This window comes from Orcinus orca, chromosome 16, assembly GCF_937001465.1.
Source record: "Orcinus orca chromosome 16, mOrcOrc1.1, whole genome shotgun sequence".
In the NCBI taxonomy this organism is placed as follows: Eukaryota; Metazoa; Chordata; class Mammalia; order Artiodactyla; family Delphinidae; genus Orcinus; species Orcinus orca.
Genome location: NC_064574.1, coordinates 15453988 through 15468184, shown reverse-complemented (window position 1 = coordinate 15468184; position 14197 = coordinate 15453988). Strand labels below are relative to the sequence as shown.

The 14197-nt window shown below is 55.3% G+C and overlaps 2 protein-coding genes across 2 annotated transcripts in view; both read left to right on the top strand.

Annotated features, from left to right (window-relative positions):
- Positions 1-354: 354 nt before the first annotated feature.
- MMP9 (matrix metallopeptidase 9) lies at positions 355-7928 on the top strand. The gene is made up of 13 exons (XM_004272927.3): positions 355-512; positions 971-1203; positions 1567-1715; positions 2013-2141; positions 2230-2403; positions 2608-2781; positions 3543-3719; positions 3841-3996; positions 5046-5331; positions 5452-5591; positions 5942-6092; positions 6184-6287; positions 7613-7928. The coding sequence occupies exons 1-13, from the start codon at positions 375-377 to the stop codon at positions 7729-7731; spliced, it is 2130 nt and encodes a 709-aa protein (XP_004272975.2). The 5' UTR covers positions 355-374; the 3' UTR covers positions 7732-7928.
- Positions 7929-12133: 4205 nt separating this feature from the next.
- SLC12A5 (solute carrier family 12 member 5) overlaps positions 12134-14197 on the top strand; it is a 38184-nt gene continuing 36120 nt past the window's right edge. Inside the window, exon 1 of the mRNA XM_004272929.3 lies at positions 12134-12335. Coding sequence (XP_004272977.1) covers positions 12215-12335 — 121 coding nt within the window. The 5' untranslated portion in view covers positions 12134-12214. The remainder of the gene's footprint in view (positions 12336-14197) is intronic.

The window sequence follows — 14197 nt, the reverse complement described above, 5'->3', positions numbered from 1 at the left end:
TTCAGATGGAGGGCTCAGGGAGTGCTCGAGCCGTGCCTCCCTCCCTCGCTCTCATACAGTTCTCACAAGCTCTGCAGTTTGCAAAACCCAATCCTTCCCCTATGGGCCTGTGGTTTCCTGTGGGTCTGGGGTCCCGCCTGACTCGGCAATGGGGACTGTGGGAAGGAGGGAGAGGGGGAGGTGGTGTAAGCCCTTTCTTTGCCTTCTCATGTTGGGACTGCCCAACCCCCGCCCCCCCCCCACACACACACCCCATTCCCTGAGTCAGCTCTTGCCCTGGCCTGTCCGAGAGGGGCGGGGTCACTGATTCATTTGACAGCGCCTCTTTAAAGTCCCCACAAGGGCAGCTGCAGCCAGACACTGCTACCCTCACCATGAACCCCTGGCAGCCCTTGGTCCTGGCGCTCCTGGTGCTGGGCTGCTGCTCTGCTGCCCCCAGACCACACCAGCCCACCTTTGTGGTCTTCCCGGGAGAACTACAAAGCAGTCTCACCGACAGGCAGCTGGCAGAGGTAGGCACACACTCCAGCCTAGAGTTGGGAAGGGCTGGCTAGGAATCCCAGGAAGGACATGGGCTCTCAGAGGAGATACTAAGGGGCATGTTGGGGGGTGATGGGCACCTCTGGAGAACAGAGGATGGGCAATGGGAAGTGGTGAAGGGGCAATGGGAAGTGGTGAAGGGACATTGGAGGGCTCTGGAGTGGGGATGGGCTGGGGATGAACAGGGGTAAACCCTAGGAGGCCCTGAGGTAGGCATGGGCCAGGGGCATCCGGGGGTGGAAAGGAGCTGAGGATGTCTACAGGGAGGGGAGATTCTTGGGTGGGCACAGGCACTGGGATGTAGGGTACACAGTCCTGGATACAACGCCTTGTTGCTAGTCCCTGAGAGCCTGGAGGGATGGAGTCCTCACCCAGCAGATCAGAGAAAGGAAGTCAGGGCTCTGGGATGTCTCTGTCCCTCCTTCCACAGGAATATCTGTACCGCTATGGCTACACTAATGTGGCAGAGATAAGCAAGGATGATCAGTCCCTGCGTCAGCCTCTGCAGCGTCTCCAGCGGCGCCTGGCCCTGCCGGAGACGGGCGAGCTGGACAGCACCACCCTGAATGCCATGCGTGCCCCACGCTGCGGCGTCCCAGACCTGGGCAGATTCCAGACCTTTGAGGGCGACCTCAAGTGGCACCATCACAACATCACCTACTGGTGCGAGGCTGGGCCCCCCGGGGGCGAGCGGGGCGTAGTGGGGAGAGGCCGCCCGGTGGTGAACACGTCCCGTCTTAGGCCCATCCCTGGGTTTCACTAAACCAGGGATTTAGTGAGCCCAGGGCAAGCGGCTCCACCTCTGAGCCTTCGTTCCCCCATGGGAAACGACCTCGCAGTCTGAGTCCTCCTGTCAGGGCCGTTGTGAGAGTCCAAAGAGAAAAATGCGTCTGAAAGTGCTTTATAGCTGAAAGCGTGGAGCGCACACAGCGCTGTGTATCTGAAGTTGCTGAGACACGGGGTGTCGCCGCTGCTCCGGATCCCGCCTCTCACTTCCGACCTCTAGCCTCCTGCCTTTCCCTGCAGGATCCAAAACTACTCGGAAGACTTGCCGCGCGACGTGACCGACGACGCCTTTGCCCGCGCCTTCGCGCTCTGGAGCGCGGTGACGCCGCTCACCTTCACTCGCGTGTACGGCCGTGAAGCCGACATAGTCATCCAGTTTGGTGTTAGGGGTGAGAAGCGCGAGAAGGGGAAAGCCAGGAGAATCGGAGAGGGGACAGAGGAGGGAGGACCTCGGAGAGAGTAGAGGGGGCCCTGGACCCGGATTTCTCTTGCCTGTGCCCGCAGCCCTGGCTGCCGCTCGCCCTTACGGCGCCCCCTGCTGACCGACACCTCATAGCGCGGGGACGCAAATCTTGGACAGCAGCTCCTAGGCTGGATTTCAGCCCGCACTCAGTCCAGCGCCCTTGGGCAGTGCACAACCTGCGCAACCATACGCGGCTAACTCTCTTCGCCACCTGCTTCTTCAGAGCACGGAGATGGGTATCCCTTCGATGGAAAGAACGGGCTCCTGGCACACGCCTTTCCTCCTGGCCCAGGCATTCAGGGAGACGCCCACTTCGACGATGAAGAGTTGTGGTCTCTGGGCAAAGGCGTCGGTGAGATTCCCGAACCGCCCCGGTCCCCATTCCCTTCTCCTCTCACGCGCATCACCAGCCGCCCTGACCCCGTCTCCCTTTCCTGCAGTGGTTCCGACCTACTTCGGAAACGCAAAGGGCACCACCTGCCACTTCCCCTTCACCTTCGAGGGCCGCTCGTACTCTGCCTGCACCACGGACGGCCGCTCCGACGACATGCTCTGGTGCAGCACCACGGCCGACTACGACACCGACCGCCAGTTCGGCTTCTGCCCCAGCGAGAGTGAGTACCCACCCTCCTCGAGGGTCCAGAACACTGGGGTTTTATCCCAGCCTTGCCGCTAGTGCTGTGTGGGCTGCAAATCACTGTCCCGTTCTCTGGGTCCGTTCCCCCGTTGTGAAACGAGGCGAGGAGGGGTGGAGGACACAGGTGGCTTGTGGGTCAATAAACTCGTGGCGCCTTCGGGTAATCGCGTGGGCCTCCCAGGACTCTACACCCAGGACGGCAATGCGGACGGCAAGCCCTGCGTTTTCCCGTTCACCTTCGAGGGCCGCTCCTACTCCGCCTGTACCACCGACGGTCGCTCGGACGGCTACCGCTGGTGCGCCACCACCGCCAGCTATGACCAGGACAAGCTCTATGGCTTCTGCCCGACCCGAGGTACCTCTGCCCCACCTACCTGATTCAGCCTCGCTCCCTAATTCCGCGTTGGTCCCCGAGCGTGGCTCTTCCACCCATCAGTTTGTCCTACTCCTCGTCGGTCCTCAGGACAGCCGTGACTCTGGCCGCCATCACCACGGCTCCTCCCCCTGCCTTCCTATTGCTGCCGCCGCATTCGCGGAGGCCTCGCCTTTTAGCCCTGCTTGCAGCCTCTCCCTGGGCCTCTGATCCTCAGGCCCCGCCCACCAGTCTAGCCTGGTCTCGGCTGTATGCGGCACCACGCCCCCTAAGTTTTTTTTTTTTTTAATTATTTTATTTTTGGCTACGTTGGGTCTTTGTTGCTGTGCGCAGGCTTTTCTCTATTTGCGGCGAGCGGTGGCTACTCTTCCTTGTGGTGCGCTGGCTTCTCATTGCGGTGGCTTCTCTTGTTGCGGAGCACCGGCTGTAAGTGCCGGGGGCTTCAGTAGTTGCAGTACGCGGCTCAGTAGTTGTGGCTCGCGGCTCTAGAGAGCAGCCTCCGTAGTTGTGGCGCACGGGCTTAGTTGTTCCGCGGCATGTGGGATCTTCCCACACCGGGGCTCGAACCCGTGTCCCCTGCATTGGCAGGCGGATTCTTAACCACTGTGCCACCAGGGAAGACCCCTACCCCGCCCAAGCTTTTAAAATAGGCCTCCAAGTGTCTCTCGCTTCATGATTGGCCCGCCCCTGGGTCTTCATTGGACCCACCCATTTGGCTCACCGGAGGCCCTGGGTCTCTCCAGCTGACGCGACGGTGACCGGGGGCAACTCGGCGGGGGAGCTGTGCGTCTTCCCCTTCATCTTCCTGGGCAAGGAGTACTCGACCTGCACCAGAGAGGGCCGCCGTGATGGGCAACTCTGGTGCGCCACCACCTCCAACTTCGACAGAGACAAGAAGTGGGGCTTCTGCCCGGATCAAGGTGGGCATGGTTCTGAGATTCCCAGGCTGGGACCTCAGCCAGGGCAGTGGTGTCCGGGAGGGATGGCTGGGGCTGGGAGCTCGGCTCAGGGCTCACGTCTCAGGCTCCCTCTTTCGTCCAGGATACAGCCTGTTCCTTGTGGCGGCGCACGAGTTTGGCCACGCCCTGGGCTTAGATCACTCGTCCGTGCCAGAGGCGCTCATGTACCCCATGTACAGCTTCACTGAGAAGCACCCCCTGCATAAGGACGATGTGCAGGGCATCCAGTATCTGTATGGTGAGGGTATGGGGCAGGGATGGAGGGAGGAGAGGGAAAGGCTGGGCTCTGCCAGCCGCGAGTACCCCGAGAATGCAGAGGAGGGGAAAGTTAGGACCCCAACATCTATCTTCTGGAGACCCTGGCCAATGGGTACAATTGTTGCCAGGTCAGTGCTTGGAGATGGTGATAAAGAGCCCAGACTCTAGAGTGAGACAGACATAGGTTCAAAAGCCAGTCCAGCCACTTCCTGGCTAGATGACTTTGGATATGTTACTTCACCCCTCAACTTCCTCATCTGTAAAGTGGGGCTAACACCTGCCTCATGGGGCTGTTGGGAGGCTTAAGTGAGCTAGAATAATGTCTGGCATATAGTAAGCACCACATAAGTGTTCGACATTTTTATTATTATCACCACTTATTATCATTAGTATATTTCCTCATTAAAAAATGGGGATATTAAAGAATCTACTTCATAGGTTTTCTTTAATTTTTCTGAAGATCAAACAAGCTAACGTGAATTTTTTAATATAAATTTATTTATTTTTGACTGCGTTGGGTCTTTGTTGCCGTGCGCGGGCTTCTCACTGTGGTGGCTTCTCTTGTGGTGGAGCACCGGCTCTAGGTGCGCGGGCTTCAGTAGTTGTAGCACGCGGGCTCAGTAGTTGTAGCAAGCGGGCTCAGTAGTTGTGTCACACGGGCTTAGTTGCTCCGCAGCATGTGGGATCTTCCCCGGCCAGGGCTCGAACCCCTGTCCCCTGCACTGGCAGGCGAATTCTTACCACTGCGCCCCCAGGGAAGCCCCAAAAGTGAGTTTATAAAGCTCCTAGCACTAAGTTTGGCACTCAGGTTGAGAGCTCAAAAAACACTTCTCTCCTAGCAGCCTGGGGATGGGGGTGAGTATGTGAAAGGAAACGGCCTGCCCAGGGTTGGGGGAAGGCAGGCTCCAGCATCCAGAGTGGGGAGAGTGAGCGCCAGGGGCCTGGCTGGTAGGCTTTGGGGGAGCAGACAGTCCATGGGCACAGCGCTCCGTAGGAACAGGGGCTGTCTTATGCGGTGTCTCTTTTTAGGTCCTCGCCCCGAACCTGAACCACGGCCTCCAACCACTGCCACAGCTGAACCGCAGCCCACCGCCCCTCCCACGGTCTGCGCCACGGGGCCTCCCACTGCCCCCCCCTCAGAACGCCCCACTGCTGGCCCCACGGGCCCCCCTTCAGCTGGCCCCACGGGTCCTCCCACTGCTGGCCCTTCTGCGATCCCTACAAGGTCCCTGGATCCAGCGGACGATGTCTGCAACGTGAACATCTTCGACGCCATCGCGGAGATCGGGAAACGCCTGCATCTCTTCAAGGATGGGTGAGGGGCAGGGGCTGTGAGGTTTCGGGAAGGGGCTTGGAGGCGGGACCTGCCTGTGTCTCCCCGCCCACTGACCTTGTGTTCAAGGTTCAGTGCCAGCCATTCCCTTTTCTCGTCCAGGAGGTACTGGCGACTCTCTGAGAGCGGGGGACGCCCGTTGCAGGGTCCCTTTTTTATCAAGAACACGTGGCCTGCGCTGCCCCTCAAGCTGGACTCCGCTTTTGAGGATCCGCTCACGAAGAAGATTTTCTTCTTCTCTGGTTAGTTTCCTCCTTTCTTCCTTCCCTATCCGCCCCCCCCCCCCAAAAAAAATCCACACACACACACCAACCTAGAAGGACCAAGAGACCGAGGACAATACATAAAACGTCTTGTGCGCATTAGAAAAAGACGCCCCCTTCTGGCGGATGCAATTTAGCAAATTTAGCAGGGGCTGAATTTCAGCCCTCCTCACCGCACCCTTGCACAATCGTACCGAGAGACTCTGCTCCTTGGGCACACAGACCGCGGGCACACCGGGCGCGGAAAGGCCTCGCTGCGTTCTCCCTCTTGATATTCAAGGAGAGTATGTGCCTCGCCCCCAGACCGATGTGACCCTTCTCTCCTGCAGGGCGCCAAGTGTGGGTGTACACAGGCTCGTCGGTGCTAGGCCCAAGGCGTCTGGACAAGCTGGGCCTGGGCCCGGAAGTGGCCCAAGTCACCGGGGCCCTCCCGCGCGCCGGGGGTAAGGTGCTGCTGTTCAGCCGGCAGAGCTTCTGGAGGTGAGAGTCCCGGGACCGCCGGCAGGGGGAGCCCAGGCGCCATCCGACTGCCCGCCGGCTCGGCAACTGTCTCCTCGCTGCCGTCCTGCAGGTTCGACGTGAAGACACAGAAGGTGGATCCCCGGAGCGCCACCCCAGTGGACCAGATGTTCCCCGGGGTGCCCATGAATACGCATGACATCTTTCAGTACCAAGGTGAGGGATGAGGACAAGGGTCGGGGGAGGATCCCTCCCTGAGACACCTCCCACGGTAGGGTCCCCTGCCTTAGTGATTGGTCAAATTCTAAGAAAGAAAAAGCCCGTAGAGATTGAGGCAAATGCCCCAGCACAGGTGAGTTCCCTATAGAGGCAGGGATCTTACCAGATCATTCAGGGACACAGGAGTACAACCAGAACTACGACCCAGATTTCCTGTCTCCCCAGCTGAAAGCCCTTTCCCCTACAAGTAGGGATACTGCCACTGGGGATACAGTGATAAATAAGACAGTTCATAGCTGTGTGTCTTTGGGCAAGTCACTGCTACTCACAGAGCCTCAGTTTCCCCATCTGTAAAATGGGAGTGGTAGCTGGAGTTACACTTGCTTTCTCTTTCTCACTGCTCACCTCCAATCAGCTGACAAGTTCTGTTGACTCAGCCGCCAAAACATTCACAAGCTCCTCTGCAAACACCCTAGTCCAAGCCGTACTGGTTGTCCAATACCTTTGATATATTCTGTGAGAGTAGGGAGGGGCTAGGAGTGGAGGGCAATGGTTTTGTGGGTGACTCTAGACCCATTCCAAGGTCAAAGAAACTAACATGACCTGATCTGACCCCCTCCCCCCTCCTCATCCCCTCCCACTACTCCTGTCATTCCCTTTGCTCTGCTCCACTCACACCAGCCTCTGGCTGTTCTCTGAACACATCAAGGTCATTCCCAGCTTAGGGCTTCTGTGCCGGTTGTTCCCTCTGTCTGGAAGGTTTTCTCCCCAGATTGTCACTGGGCTGCCTCCCTCTCATCCTTTAGGTCTCAGCACTGAGGCCACCTCTTTGGAGAGACCTTCTCTGACCCTCATTATCTGTTCACTTGCTCGCTCGCTTTTAATATTTCCTCCATCGCTTTCTCCATTGTCAAAACCAGTCTCATTTATTTATGCATTTGCTTGTTAATCGTCAGTCTTACCCCACTAGGGTGTAAGCACCAAAAGAACTGAGGTCCTGCCTGCATTCTTCCTCTGCTGTATCCCCAGTGCCTCTAACAGTGCTTGGCACGATAAATATTGTTGGATGAATGAATGGGATTTGTTGAATGAATTGTTCTGAGTATCGACTGTGTGCCAGGCTCTGTGTCAGTGCTTTGGACAAGGAGGTCTGTGCCCTCCAGCATCTCTGTGGGGGGCGGGGGGGACACAGGTGTCCTATGAAAACCTTGGAAAGATCTCGAAAGGGCAGGAGGGTTGACTGTAAAGATCTGACTCCTGTTTCTGTATGTGTATGTGGGAAGGTTGGAATCACCCCTCTCGGTCCTGCCTTTCCCTTGCAGAGAAAGCATACTTCTGCCAGGATCGCTTCTACTGGCGCGTGAGTTCCCAGTATGAGGTGAATCAGGTGGACTATGTGGGCTACGTGACATTTGACCTCCTGCAGTGCCCCGAGGACTAGGGCCCCCCAGCCGGCTTCAGCACTGCAGTGGGAGTCCCCACAGGGGCCATCGCGACAGGGAATGAGCCAGTCTGTCGGATCCAAACTGGTGGGTCTGTTCTGAAGGACAAGGAGAAGGGGAGGTGGGCTGGGCCCTCTCTTCTCACCTTCTTTTTTCGTTGGAATGTTTTTAATAAACTTGGATTCTTTAACCTTTAGGAGCGGATTAATGTATGTATTGTATGCATGCATGCATGTATGTGTGTAACCAACAGAGGGCTTACTATGCGCCAGGCAATGTTCTAAGCACTTCATAAATATTAACGTTCAATCCTTCCTATTAGGAAGGTATAATGTAATTACTCCTATTTTATAGCTGAGGAAATGGCCAACCTATTATTCATTCATCAAACATTTATTGAGCCCTTACATGGAGCCAGGCCCTGTGCCGGGCACTGGGGATAGAGAAATGAGTTAGACTATGTTTCTATCCTCCACGACCTCTCAGTGGTCCTCAAATTTTCGGGTGCCTGAGAGAGCCCTTGCAACTTGCTTAAAATGCAGGCTCCGGGCTCCAACCCCAGAGAGTCCAGCTTAGTTACAAGGGTGATGATTCTGTGCCTGGTAGGGGTGGAGTCACACTTGGAGAGTGTGCAGCGTGTGACCCTTTTTCTAGAATAATGGCGCACGCGCGCGCGTGTGTGTGTGATTCTGCGTGTTGTGGTTGAAGTCAGGAAACATTTCCCAGCCAAGATGACATGTGAACTTGAACTGCATCCGGAAGGGTGAGCAAGAGTTTCTTCTTGTGCAAGGAAGACTGTCTTCTTCGAGGATAATTTACCAAGAACCATTAAACCCAAAAATGTTCCTACTCTCTAACCCTCGCCCACGTGTGCACAAAACAACACCTAGAAGGATGTGAATCGCAGCATTGTTCATAGAATGAGAAACTGGTAACAACCTAAGTGCGCAGAAGCAAGGCAGTGGCTAAATAAAATATGGATTATATACGTGATGATAGGAACTACCCCTAGCACAGCACTGACTGTGTGCCGGGCACTGTTGCACGTGCTTTATGTGAGTTAACACAGCCAATCCTTAAAACGACCCTGTGAGACAGGTACTACTCTTACCTTAGAGGTACTATTACTATTGCTATCACTCCCTCCCCCTGCTTTATAAATGGGTAACTGTGGCACAGAATTACACAGCTGACCTGCAGTCTCCTAGCTGGTGATCGTTCCCTTGGGATTGGAATGTGAGCTCTTGGGGTAAATGCTGGGAGGACAGAAAAAGCAAGGGGGCGTTTGGGGGAACTAGGAATGGCTCAGAACTCTAGTATGTGGTTTGAGCAGAGAGGGTTCTGGAATGGTTGAGATAGGAATGGTGGTGTGGGCTAGATGAGAGAAGGTCGAAGAGGCAGGCTGAGGAGGATGGATTTGACCCTCCAGGATGGCAGAGGGACTTGACTGAAGGGTCGGGCCAGGTGAGTGGAGGTGATGGGCTTGGTCAGCTTTGATCATCTTCCACACCCGGGGCCCCGGGTGGGAGTGTAAGGAGAGGTTCAGGGAACTTCTTCCTAAGCTTCCTGTGGGTGGGGCCCCTCTCTCTTAACTCACCCATTTTTCACTCAGGAATGACCCACTCCCACTGGCATACAAATGTTCCTTAATATGGCTTGTTTAAAATCCCTCTAGACCCCTGTCTCTCAGTTCTGTTCCATTTCTCTACTGCCCACCCCCATCCACAGGAAAACGTCCCCAAAGTACGGTTTCTACTCACTGTCTCCTATTCTCTTCTCAGTCATCTGCAACCTGGCACCCACTGCACTCCTCCACTGAAATGACTCTCTTCAAAGCCACCTGTGATCTTCCCGTAGCCCGATACAGTGGGTACTTCTCTGGGCTCGTTCCATACCATCTCTCGGCTTTTTTGACCCAGTGGATAATGCCCTTCTTCCTGAAATGTTTCGTCACTTGTTCTCTGGGTCACCCCTTCCTCCTGGTTCTTCTCCCCTCTCGCTAGGATCTCCCTCTTGCCAACCTTTAAATGATGGTGTGCCCTTGTGCTCTATCCTTGGACATCTTCGCTGTGTACACACATTCCCTGTGATCTCATCTAGCCCTGCAGCTTTACACAGCATCTCTCTGCTAAAGATGCCGAAATTTATATCCCCAGCCTTATACTCTCCCCTGAGCTCCAGAATCAGATGTTCGACTGCCACCTCCGCATGATCCTTAGGTGCCGAAGAGATATCTCAATATACCGGGTCCACCTGAGCTCTCGGGTGCCACCTTCCAAGCATACTCCTCCATCGGTTGTCACCACCTTAATAAAAGACAACGTCATCTGCCCTCAATCGAGCTTAGAACCTGATCAGTCTTAAAATCTAGGGATCTGTTAAACTCCTTATTCTGGCACAGGGTATCTCAACCTCGGCACTATTGACAATTTGGATCAAATTACTCTTAGTTGTGGGGGACTGTCCATACACTGTAGGACGTTTGATGCCTTCCTCCAGGAGGTAGTGGGATCCATGGACAGATGCTAGACCCATTCAGGGTCAGTCTCCCTCCCTCTATCACGGGCCCTAACATGGGGACAGGGTGCAGGGAGGCGATGATGAATCTGCGGCTCCTGGCTGGCAGTCTTGGTGTAGGATTAGATGGCACAGGTGGCCTCTACCAACTAGATGCAGTGCCACCCTCCTCCAGTTGTGACACCAAAAACGTCTCTGAATATTGCCAAACGTTCCCTGGTGGGCAAAACTGCCCCGAGTTGAGAACCATTGCTCTAATGTAACAAACCTTCAGACAGCTTGACCCGTCATAAGTGTACATTTCAACAAACTGAACACGACCGTCTAACCAGCAACCAGATCAAGAAACAAAACATTCTTAGCACCCTAAAAGCCCCCTCATGCCCCTTTTTAATCACTACCCCTTCATCCCAAGAGTTACCACCATTACTTCTAACAGCTTAAAGATAGATTTTGACTATTTTTTACTTTATTTAAAGAGTATTTTACAGTATATACTCTTTTGTGTCTGGCTTTTTTAAAAAAAATAAATTTATTTTATTTATTTATTTTTGGCTGTTTTGGGTCTTTGTTGCTTCGCACGGGCTTTCTCTAGTTGCGGTGGGCGGGGCTCGCTTGTTGTGGTGCGCGGGCTTCTCATTGTGGTGGCTTCTCTTGTTGCGCGGAGCACGGGCTCTAGGCCCGCGGGCTGCAGTAATGGCACATGGGCTCAGTAGTTGTGGCTCACGGGCCATTTCTTTGGGGCATGTATCTTGGAGTGGAATTGCTGAGTAGACAGGTATGTATAAGTTCAGCTTTAGCTGACGGAACAATTTTCCCAAGTGGTGTTGCCCATCTATACTCCCACCAGCAGTGCATGAGAGTCTAGGAGTCCTCCTTGACTCCTCTTTCCTTTACATTCAATGTCCAATCCAGCAGCAGGTCCTGTAGGTTCTACTTCCAAAATGTATCTGGAATTGGACAACTGCCACCACCCTAGCCTGGCTAATCATCACCACTTACCTGGGGGTTGCAGGAGCCTCCTAATTGACTCCCAGCTTCCACTCCTGCCCTTAGTTGAGTCTTCACCCAGCAGCCAACGTTCCCCTACTCAAAAACTTCCCATGACTTCCCTTGTAGATTAGAAAAGAATCCAGACTCCTCCCTGAAGCCTTCAAGAGACCATACGATCTGCCCTCCTCTCCTCCCTCATCTCCATCACTCTACTCTCCGTTCACTCTGCTCCAGACACACTGGCCTTCTTGCTGCTCCCTGAACAGTCCAGGCTTCTTTTCACCCCAGGGCCTTTGCACTTGCTATTTTCTCTGCTAGAGAGCTCTTCTTCCAGATCTTTGCTTAGCTGGCTCCTTCTCATCAGTGAGGGCTCAGGTCAAATATCACATCTTCTGAGAGGTCTTCTTAGACCATCCCCTAAAGTAGTCCTTCCCCCTAGTCATTACCCCTCGGCCCTACTTTTTCTTCTTAACATATACCACAGTCTCAAATTATCTTGTCTATGCGTTTGCTCACTTGTAATCTTTCTCCTCTCACTCATTAGAATTTGAGCCACACGAGGGCAGGAAGCCAGTCGATCTTATCCAATGCTGTATCAGTGCCTAGCACCAAAGCCTCAAACACAGGCGCGCTATCAAGATGTGCTGAATGAGTGAATTAAACCCAGGTGTTTAGGAGACCCCAGCCGAGGAGGGCCCGGGCTCCTGGTGCAGGGGAGGTGCAGGGGTGGCTCTCAGCAGCAGGTTGGATCCTCAAGCGCTTCCAGTGGAATTGACAGCCCAGGGCCTCAAAGCGCAGTGGCCAGATACAGTGGCTCAGCACAGAGGGCACTAGGACCCTGCGCGGCGTCACGGCCGGCGGGGGGCGGCCGGCGGGGATGGGGGAATACGCTCTTTCTGCCTCCTGGAGCCCGGCTGCGGCCACTTGTGCGATCCGGGCCCGTACCGCGGCCGCCCGGCTCCTTTCCGCACCATGAGCCGCAGGTTCACTGTCACTTCACTGCCCCCCGCGGGGCCTGCCGGGACCTCTGACTCGGAGTCCCACCGGCATTCAGCAGCCGATCTCCGTCGCCTCTCAGGGGAAGACGCCAAAGGTAGAGGCCGCAGGGGGCGGGGCCTGCCGGAGTGGGGCGGGGCGAGAGAAGGGGAGGGGACACGGTGGGCGGGCCTTCTGTTGGGAAGGGTGGGACCAGGACTGGTAGGCAGAGGGTCCCAGCCGAAGGCCAGAGAAGGGAGAGGAGGTGGAACTTAGGGAACTGGGGGAAGGCTGGAGGGGAAATGATGAAGGGAGGGACCACATTTGAGGTGGGAGGGGACACAGGGAAGAGGGTGGGGCTAGAGGCGAAGGGGCGGATCTTATAAAGAAGCTAGGGTCCAGGGTGCTGGGCCGGAGCGCAATAAAGGGGCGGGGTCATCTCGGGTAGGGGGCGGGACCAGACGGGAAGAAGGTGGAACCAGGGAAAGGGAGGGCCGTGTGCGTCCACAGCCAATGGGTGGAGGCAGGACTATCTCGTTTTGGGGGCAGAAAAGGGCGGGACCAGAGACGAAGGGGTTGGGCTAGTAGTACAGGGGTGGAGTTGAGGGAGGGAGGAGACATGAGTCCGGGTCGCTAGGTCTCCAATCCTCAGTCACCCAGGAGGCGTCGCGGACAGCGCCTGGGGATCCCGGGAAGAAGACAGGAGAATGAGAAATTTGGTCCCCGGGCAGCTAGATCCTGGCAGGATTCCGTGGGCACTCTAGTCCCGTCCCTGGGGGATTCGCTTAGCTCCTTCTACTCCAGCTCCACAAGCGGTGGAGCCAGCTCAGGCTGTATTGGGGGCGTCTTCCTGGAGGGCCCACTGCAGTGGTCTTGTAATGGAAGTTACATGCAGGGTACAGAAGAGAGAGGAGGGAAGGGATCCTTCTAGGCTTCGGTGAAGAATTAGCATCCTGGATGCACACACAGTCTTCTCCGCAGGGGCCACTTTTCAGGGGTCCCCTGCCTGACTCTGGGCCCCTCAGGCCTGAAAGGAACGTGGAGAACTCGCTTGGCCCCAGCGCGGGGAGGAGGAAGAGCCTCCCCGGGCCGCCAGGGGTCGCTGCTGAGCCGCAGGTGAGCTCACCCTGACCCCAGCAAAACTAAGCACCAAAAACCCTTTAGGGGTTTATTTGGCGAACCTCTGCATTGGATAGATGACCAAACTGAGGCGTATATTTCAGCAGGGCTCCAGTCCCGTGAACCAACCGCCTCCTGGACGTTGTCATTCAGATATTGGGGGGCTCTTTCCTTTCTTCATCTTTCCCATAATCTGCCCCTTTTCTCATTTTCACAGTTGGTATAGACGTAGATACACGAGCATATTTTACATCAGCCATTATAATTATTGCTATCCCCACAGGAGTAAAAGTCAGAGCTCTAGAAGCCATTCTCAACGCCCCCTTTTCTCTTCCCACCAGATCTGATTGGTCCTCATGTCTTGGCCACTTCACCTTCAAAACTTATCCTGAATCTGGCCACATCTCTCCTCCTGTCATCATCACCCTGGTCCAAACCTCCATCATCTCTCACGTGGCCATGACCACAGCCTCCTCACTGGTCTGCCTGCCTCCAATCCTGTTCACACCACACAACGCCCCCCCCGCCCCCCCATCGCTTGTAGGATAAATGGCAAACCCTTTAGTCTGTCATTCAAACCCTTCCCTCATCTGCTCCTGGTATACCTGTCCGTGTTCTTCTCCCACCTCCATTAGCCAGGGAAACTCCTCCTCACTCTGTAAGTTATAGCTCATTTAACCTTTTCTGAAAATCTTTTTCACGTTCCCTCACTTCCAGGCAGAGGCAGACATTCCTCTTCTGCCTGACCACTGCACTATTATAGCACATGTCCCAATGGATGGAAGTTATTTACTTGTGTGTCTCCTACATCTCAAGGGCAGGGACCACATCCTTTTAACTTTGTGTTCCGAGTACCAAGCC